Raw genomic sequence first — 9,844 nt, forward strand, 5'->3', positions numbered from 1 at the left:
TGCCCGATCTAATTTGTTTTAATTTAGATTAATTCTAACTCAAACCTGGTACATTGACACCTATATTATTATCTTCTATCGATGGACCAGATATTGGTTCAATCCAACCCAATCCAATATAAATTCAATATGGATGGGCCAGGTCCAATCCAATCCAATAAATACTTCAGATCATTAAGTCTGAATTGGTCCAAATCAATGTCTTGTTGGTCCATTCAATCCGTCCAAATTGATTTTGATTTGAACAGGGTCCAATCCAAAACCAGTCCATTGACACCCTTACATGACAGATTCAGAGGAAGACTTCACCACAAACTCCAATGATAGAATAGACTACAGCTTTAATTAGACTATTAACCTCTTGTTCACTGTGAAATTTCCTTCTTACTCTGATGTGGACCACCCTTTGATTTGGGGTAATCTCATCGCTGGTTATAAACAAGGTTCAAAGTATTTATATGATACACCCTGTATCATATCTTTTGGGTCCCGAAACACTTAAAATCCCACCATTTTTTAATAAAAAGAACCCTATTTTTACTCTTAAAAACCAAAATTTAGAAAAAAAAAAAACTCTATTTCCGTATTAATCTAAGTACCGATACGCCTCTGCGCTTTGAACCTTGGTTATGAAACACTCATGCAGATAAACGATCAAAGGTGAATGAACTCAGCTGGATTGGAGCTTCTTGGATCCAACAGTATCCTACAATATATAGCCTGGGTCCACCTAAGAAAAAGATGTCATCAAATGATCAATGATAGACTTATCTCAAGGTTATTTTTGGAGTTGAGTGATATATATGCCTTTCCATTTTCAGTGGATACAACCTAATATCTATGCTTATATATTATAGGAAGGAGATGATTATGTGGCTCCCCTTATTATTTGATTTGTCTTTTTCAAAAAATAAAATAAAATTCAGTTCACACATGAGATTAGGCCTGTCATTCCTCTCAACTTTTTTCATGTTTTGATTCCTTTTATGTTTTTTCTACCATATGTCCAATTGCTATTTGGCTTGTAAATGATACCTGAAAATCCAAAGTCTGACTCTACATCCAATTTGATTATTTTGGTTTCAGATAATGTATTTATATAATCAGATTGGATCCAGATGTTACAATTTACATCTGATTAATAATTAAATTGGATTCGGATTTAACCCCATCTGACCTTATTAAAATCCAAATATGATTATATTATAATATTTATTAATTTTAATATATAATTTTTATATAATTATATTTAAAATTATAAAAATATATTCTATATATTATATTATATATGAATTTATATATATATATAATAAATTTAATATATTATATTATATTAATTTATTACATATAAAAATTAAATAATTTTTTTTATTTTTTCTAATTCTTGTTCTCTACTCGTCCCTGTGCATCAGTGTAGATGCATGGGAATTCCTATTTAGTTTATATAAGAAAACAAAGCCCTCAAAAAGTTTTTCCCTCAAATATGTAAGACCAGATTTTCTAGCCATAAAGATGTTATCGATATAACTTCCAACATAATTTATAGCTGCATATCACAACATGATTGTTGTCTCCACGGTTTTGGCCCCAGGAACACACAAGTACAGAGCATGTTTGCATTGCAAATCTGGACTCCAACTATGTGTCATTGTGTGCTAGCCTCTCAGGAGTTGGAATTATGTCTTCATTCAAGTTAAAAAACCATCTAAGGGGCCATTAATTGGAGTATTGGTAAATTCTTAGGTGAACAAGTGTGAAAATACAGATTTGAGTATGAGAGCGACCATTTTGTACAAAATAAAAATACCAAAGATTAGGACCATATCCAATCTATCCCTCCCAAGACCCCAAATGGCTGGGACCAGAACATATTCAATCTATCCCTCGTAAGAACCCAAATGACTGGGACCAATAACATTGGGTATGGCCTCAAAATAATTTATTGCCTAACTCGAGAAAAAGAGAATACTACAAACACTATCAAGATGCTGCATTGCAGTGGTCCATTCTTCTGGATAAAGTGGGTTGTTATCAAACCTTATTTTATCTCTTTTCAATAGCCCTAAGGCTCAGTTCATTGAAAAATTACTCGGTTACAAGCAGTCCTTGGTTCCAGGACAAAAAAAGAAAAACCCACATGATTAAGCCCATAGGCGACCAATTTGTGATCCACCATATTACATTTTCTAGTATGATTTCAACAGGGTAACTTGGGTACCTCTGGAGAATAGCTCTGCATTAAAAAAACAGTCGGCAATTGCCCGTCGTGGTGGAACAAAAGTAGCCGAATTTTAACACTTTTTTTTGATAGATCCAAAAGGGAGATCACAATTACAAATTACAAATAAAATCCAAAGGAAAAGGGAGATCTTGCAAATTAAAATTTAAGAAACATGGAGGAAAAGGTTGGGCTAAGATTGGGCTTAATGGGCTATCCAGTCAGCTGCCTGATTCGGCAGTCTTCAACGATGCTCTTTATGCTCCAAAGGCGATTGAGATTCGTTAGCAAGCAAGAGATGACAAGTTTGGAGTCCCCTCTATAGATACGGGAGAAGGCTAAATTATGAGCTTCCTAAGCTGCCCAGGCTTCGGCCATATTAATAGTGGCCTCGCCGAGTTTTAACACTTGAACCATTAAGCATCATTTTCAAATACAATACTCCCAATGTCCATCTCGGTGGCCATTATCAGCCCTTCAAGGGTACTCAACCTTCAGCCGCCTATATGTATAGCTTTCCTTTATTGTGACGAGTACAAAGTCATTAACCATATGTCTCCCAAAGACCCATAACATCATCATCTATGCCCCCGAGCTGGTTTAGGGAGGTTTTAGAGATTGATCTTAAAGAGGTGGGTGATCTAGGCCTAGGATTTTAATCTTGGAACCTGATGATGTGGTGTTCAGACTTCAGATTCCGCTGTCATCTCTTCCATGTTCTGTGTGTTGTTTTCTTGTTGCTTTTCCATGAAGTTTCGTTTGAAATATTTATCCTAGGATATTTGTAGTTGAGTGTCAGTAAGTTACTCGTCGAGCTCTCACAGCAAGAATATAGAAAATCGGTCTGCTTGACACTTGACAGAAACAGAGTACTAATTCATACATTTACATAACCAAGGAAAAAGAAAGAAAAAGGATCAAGTACGCAGTCGGCAGTCACCACTCTCACCTGGAGAAGTTGCAAAAAGTAGATTTATTGCAGAAATTTTGGAAAGATAGAAGAGTCAAAGCTAATACTAATTTGTGAAAACACTCTTACTCTGTTCTCTCATTGAATTGGGATCAATTGGAGGTGTCTAGTTTCTCCTAAAATCTCCACCAAGTATTAAAAGGAAATCTAGCGAATTGAAGCAATCTTAATTCCCAATTAACCTGTCTCTCTTAATCCCATTGCACACACTTCTAGATCAATTTGAATCACATAATATCACAATAAAACATGTACAATAAAATGGGGTTGGTCCAAAATAAGGAATTTGACAATATGAGATTGGGATTAGAATTTAGAAGAATGAGCAATGGAACAAAGAAAACCCCCTCCAATTTATAGAGCAGAAATAAATATGCATATACAAATATCAAAAGAGACAATACTTTATAGCTTTTGCTTTTTCTATGATTTTAGGCCTACTCTCCAATTCTCTCACATATCAATCACATTCAATCAGCTCTCTGTACAGTGGTCTTAAACAAGAGGATATACAACTTATGATCCATGGAGAAGTACAAAAACCCACCCACTGAATGGGTCACAAAGGACCCAAAACTGGTCCCCACGATGCAGTGCCACGCAGGTCCATACACCCCATCAAATTCCTGCAACATCAAAATACATACACCACACGATTGCCGTCAAGATCAACCAATCCCCACCAACAATACACACTCAATCTAGATCGAATCCAGTACTGTTTATCACTTACCTTCTTGAGAGTACAAGCCAAGGCCTTGGAAGTGAACTTCTCTAAGCTATCATACACCTTCCGCGCATAGCTCACGGCATGGATCTGCATAAATGGTGGCATGTCCATGGCGACGACCTTGGCCCCAACACCAGATAAGAAGTCGCTCATCTCAATCTTTGAATCACAGAAGGACCTCCTCCTGCCGGTCGTGAGAGAAATCGATGGCCTCCTGGGCTCATCTTTTTCTTTGGATGTTACCTTGTTTTTCTCTTTCGCCTCTTTAATCTGTTTCTTTTCCATCTCCGTCGACAGATTACCGTTCTGTTGCCGTTGCCGTTGTTGTTGTTGTTGGTGGTGGTGATGGTGGTGGTGGTGGCGGGGCTTTTGGTCATGTTGGTGGAGGGGGTGGTTATTTTTAAGGAGAGACCCGTCGAAGGAGTCGGCATTGGCGGAGAGTGTCAAGGCTTTAGCCTGCAAATGGGTGTCGACACGAGGAGGTGGATCTGCGGGTTTTGAGGGTGGATGGGATTTGTGGTTTGCATTCCATCTGGAGTAGTAGAGGGCGGTGATTTTGTTGAGTGTGGAGGAAGGAATGGGACCTTGGGTTGTGGGCAGGGGCTTGTTGTGGCTGTGGGTGGTGGTGGTGCTGCTGCTGCTGGATTTTGGTTTTGGGTGCTTTTTCCGTGTGGGATCCATGGCTGTCTTGGGGTTGGGGTCTGAAGCTGCTAAACTACGCCCTTCTGTGTCATGTGGTGGTGGTGGGTAGATGGAGACAGAAGATAAGAGTTTGGGTGTCTCACTGTCTTTGGAGGGAGGGATAGAGAGTGGAGATGAGCGAGAGAGGGAGATGAGATCTAACATGCGCCGAGGGGAGAGTAGGAGTGGAGATCCGAGAAGAAGAGTCAAGAGTGTCTCAGAGACGACTCATTGACTTGATCCATGTAAAGGGAAAAGTATCGATGTTTCGATACTATTCTACTTGTCATAATACTTGTCTTTATCATACCAAGTGGTCGTAGATTTAATCAATCGGAACAATCACAGTTCGCATCAGTCGGGCCCAACTACCAACTTGCAAATATGGTTTCTTGTTTTGGGCCGTAGGCTACGGTCGAGATGTACATCCTACATACCCACCTATAACTAGATCTCAACTCCCATGTAGGATCCAATCTCACCGAGTTCACTCAGAAGAGAAACGAGTTCTGTGGTCCCAAGTGACCACGTGACACGTCAGCTTCGTCATGTAACTGAATAAACCTGTAAAATTTGGGTCCAGTGGTGTTGCCACATCATCCAAAACTCGGTAAATCTGTTTTGGTGAAACAGATATTCAGGCCAGGCACGAAAGAATGGTTTTTAATATGCCACGTGGCTACTTATTCTGAAGAGAGGGGAAAGAGAGAGAGGGAGAGATGGATCTGGGTTTTATTCTTGACCGTGGCCCTCATAACTACCGAAGTTTGTTGTTAATTGGAGAGGAGCAGAGTCCAGAGGCTTTTTGATGGGTCGTCGGTCGTCCTATAACTTTTACAATAGGGTAAACCGGTAAATTACTGCTGAAATCTCCCGCGTAGTTTGGTAATTGTAAATTTGTAACAACCTCGCAGTAAGTTGATCCCTTTGTTATAATTCTCCAAAGAGAGGCATGGAAATGTTCTAAATATCTATATAGTTATTTTTTATTATATAGATTTTTTTTAAAATTTGATTTGTTTTTCAAAATGGCCTTTTATATCAACGCTCAAAAACAAAAGCTGTGATTTCTCCTTTTTTTTTTTTAATTGTATATATGTTTTCGACATTTGTTTGTTACTTATGAAAGAATTGTAACATAAAGAAATTGTATCAAAAAGTTGGGGAGGTGATTGTAATTAATAAAAGAAGTTTTAGCAACGGCAAACAAATTAGAGGAAGTTTCAGCAATTTACCTTTAAAATAGCGCATGAAACAAAAAGAAATAGCCGAGCGCCGACTGGCATGGGCGGGAGGAGCCGTGCGTAAAATCACAAAAGGACAAAACAAATAAAAACCTTACGATCTCATCATTACAATGTATTTGCAAAAAACTCCGTGCTTACGGTGTGTTCGTCAAAAAGACAAAATTAATAAATACCTTTTTGTCTCATTGTGACTTGGGCGGTGTTATATGAATGGTTTTGTTGACGTGGCAGTTATTTTTTAGACCTTTTTGTATTATTGGGGTCATTGACAAAGATCCTCCTGTATTTTAATTTGCCACAAAGACTCTTCTGTATTTTAGCTGTTAGACAAATACCCCTTTCAGTGGCATTCCATCCATTAACTTCAAAAAAAAAAAAAAAATCATTCGATTGTCTAAATTTTAAATCCCCAAATTAATCTTTCTTATTTATTTGAACGAATGACATCGATTGATTTGTTCAATATTAGTGATTTCTGTTAGTCGTGTCATTCAGCCATTTCTCCGTAAAAGGTATCATTTTGGTCTCTGTTATCTTAAAAAAAGACTATCATTGCAACTCTTTTGATTGTCCCATTCGACCAGTTGTGTGGGGGTAACCGGTGAAGAATGTTGAGGCTAAGTGGTGATCAGCACCAAAGGAGTAGAGGTAAAAACTAGGGGAGGAGAGAAAAATAGTGATCGGTGAGCAACGAAGATAAGGAAGGAAATATGAAGATTAGATTAGGTTAAGGATAATGAAAAGAAAAAAAAAAGGTTTAAGTGGATATTTTGATAATTTAATATATTCTGACTTAACAGATTAGGGGGTTATTGTCGCACGGCAAAAATTAAGAGGGGTTGTCACTGCCCATATTTTATTTATAAAATATTAAAATAGAAGAAAATAAATAGTAATTATTGTAGGAAAACTAAAATCTTTCCATCCTTGGTTTGGGTAGCTCTTAGCAATGTTTGTGTCTTGAATGTTTGTGGTGACCCGCTTCATGAATCCACCCATGGGTGTAGGGTTTTTATGTGAGAGATCTGTGAGACATGAATCCGCTATTGTGTTATGTTTGTGCCATGAATCCACTTTTATAGAAATGTGTAAGATATTGGATGTATTTGAGGCTTAGGGTTTTTTCCTAAAAGCACAATTTTGTATTTTTTTTTTTCATTGCCAATTTTATAGGATTTTTGTTCCTCATTTGCCTGTAAACTTAGTTTATAAGTCGAATCACATAAATCTGTGTTTTACTTATGCTTATTTCTCTTTATCTCTACTTTTATTTTCAAATTGGATGACATTTGAATCTTTTTTCTTGGGTTTTTTCACAACAATTTAGTTTGATAGAGCAAGAAAATTCTTAAAACTGCATTTGGTTGCAATTCAAAAGTTTGGATTGATGCAAATTCTGGTTTACCTTTGCATGCATTTGTTTACGGTGTAAAAATATACCGATAATTGAAATGCACTCTGGTTTAGCTTTGCATTCATTCTTGTTTATTTGTTTATGATGTGAAAATATACCAAGAATCGAAGTAAAAATGTATCTTGTCAAACTTTACCGAAGTAAAACTTTGCCCTTTTCTCCCATCCTCTCATCTTTCACGAAACTCCATTGGAGGCGAATGTAACGACTAATTCGGATCTATCATAATGTCATTGGAAAGTAGCAACAACTGAGAATTGAGTTTTAATCCCAGAAAATCGAAGCTTTACAAAGATCAACCAAGATTTAAGTGAATGGTACCTTTCACTCCGATCTTGTTCTTTTCTCTTCGATCAAATGATACAAACTCAGATTTGATGAGATTTTCTTCTTTTATCTCTGATCTAGCAGTACAAATCAAATTTAGATCTTCTTCTTTGTGCAGAAGAGACACTAGGTCGGTCTTAGAAGAAGATACATTGCCGCCATCACTACTTTGAAGGTGATGCTTTCTGTTAGAATGGGGGTGTCGCGGGCTTGTCAAGGAAAGGGAGAGTATGCTGGCCAGCAGTCCCTTTAGGTGTCTTGTGGGCCATTTGGTCAGAGAGAACTCGAGACTTGAGGATTTTTGAGCAAACAGCTTTACCAGATTCTGTGCTGATCTATAGGGCTGTTGAGTTGTTGAGTAGCTGGTTGTCTATACATCATGTATTTAGAAAAGATACTTTCTTCTTTTTTGAATAAAGACTTTATTTATTTATTTATTATTATTATTTTTTATTTATATTTTTTTTGGGGGTGGGGTGGGGTGGGGGGGCAGTAAGCTTTGTATGTACTCTCATATACGACGTCTTTTATCAACGAAAACACCATTCCCCATGATTAAAGCAAATGGATCATATAGGATTCAAATCGTGGTATGTATCCCATCTGATCCGATCCGATCGGATTTTACAAACATATATTCAAATTCAAATCTGTTAAAGCTGTTGGATATTTGAATTTGATCTAATCATATTTAATTTTGAAAATTTTAATAAATTATTAAAAGAATATATATATCAATTTATATAAATAAAAACAAAATATACAAGTATTTTCTTCACCAATTTTCATCATATATACATGTTTTTTATAAAAAAGTAAATAATATAAAAAACTTATAAAATATAATATATATATATATATTGATATATTTAGAAATAAATAAATAACACACACATATATATTAATTGGAGCCTATTGTCCAATCTGACCCAAAAATCCAACAAGGGGATATTCAAATTCAACATAGTAGGATAGAATCAGAAGTGATCTGATTCATTTGCACTCCTACCTATGATTGAAAACAAATGAGGAGTGCAAAGTGGGCATGGAAAATTGGACCTACTTTGCATTCGCCCAATTGGGGTAGGTGCATAAATCTACGTACAAATTTGCATTTTAATTGTTGCCAACCAAATATTTGCACTCTTCCTATTAGTTATAATGTGATTTTCTTTTGCCTTGATGCAAATGTATAAAGTGCAAATGAATTGAGCATAAACCTTGGTTTACTTTTGTTTCAAATATGACCTTGTTGTGTTTGTTTATAATAAGTAAAATAGGAAGTAAAAATGTAGTCTCCAATTCGTCGAAAGAGTAATGAAGTTAGATTTTGGAGGAGGCCTATTTATTTGGGGGCGAGTAAGGTAGGAAGCAAATGGGCGTGGTTCCAATTTTGTATGTGAGCAACTTAAGGTAGGAGGAAGTAGTGCAAATTTTGCATTAGTTCAGATGCTAAATTTGAACTACTAATCAATGCAAATGAGACAAAAAGTGCAAATTTTACATCAAAAGTAATACAAACCATAATCACAAATAAACGGATGAGATCAGGTGCAAAATTTGTATCCAAGTCAGGTTTGCTTTGCAAACAAATGATGCCTAAGTAATTTCACAAAATTCTTTGAAAACTTTCGTTGAATTGTTTGTTTCTCTCTTATTTGCCAACAAACCAAAAACACCATTATAGTATAAGTGTAACAATTAACAACTAACAAGTGATTTTTAAGAGTCCAGATCACCTGCCAACAGAGTACGTTCCAACGGCCTACCAACATGATTTGATTCCACACATCTCATACATAGTGAATCCCACTTTTATGGTAGATCCCTGTCTCATGATGAGATGTGCTGTATTAGATTAAGCTGGTAGGGGTTGAAAGATGTTTTGTTGGCAGGATATCCCAACTGGATTTTTAACTCTTTAGGATCTAATACCATTTAAAAAAAAAAGAAAAGAACTTTGTGAGTCTGGTAGATCCCACTTTTATGGTACATCCCTGTCTCATGATGAGATGTGCTGTATTAGATTAAGTTGGTAGGGGTTGAAAGATGTTTTGTTGGCAGGATATCCCAACTGGATTTTTAACCCTTTTGGATCTAATACCATTTAAAAAAAAAAAAAAAAGAACTTTGTGAGTCTGGGATGTCTCCATATTCACCATTATGAAAATCAGTGTCATTTTCATTCATTTTCTATAATTTTATAGTAATTAGGATGGGCTTCCCACAGAGCGCGCCACAGCCCATCCCCATGTGC

General features: G+C 36.5%; 1 protein-coding gene across 1 annotated transcript; it reads right to left on the minus strand.

Moving 5' to 3' along the window:
- Positions 1-3,517: 3,517 nt before the first annotated feature.
- Positions 3,518-5,639, minus strand: LOC148854088 (uncharacterized). The gene is made up of 2 exons (XM_088984815.1): positions 3,922-5,639; positions 3,518-3,814 (listed from the first exon to the last, which is right to left on the minus strand). The coding sequence occupies exons 1-2, from the start codon at positions 4,762-4,764 to the stop codon at positions 3,659-3,661; spliced, it is 999 nt and encodes a 332-aa protein (XP_088840941.1). The 5' UTR covers positions 4,765-5,639; the 3' UTR covers positions 3,518-3,658.
- Between the last annotated feature and the right edge of the window lie 4,205 nt (positions 5,640-9,844).

This window comes from Nelumbo lutea, chromosome 4 (assembly GCF_056320005.1).
Source record: "Nelumbo lutea isolate HS-2025 chromosome 4, American lotus-T2T, whole genome shotgun sequence".
Taxonomy (NCBI): domain Eukaryota; kingdom Viridiplantae; phylum Streptophyta; class Magnoliopsida; order Proteales; family Nelumbonaceae; genus Nelumbo; species Nelumbo lutea.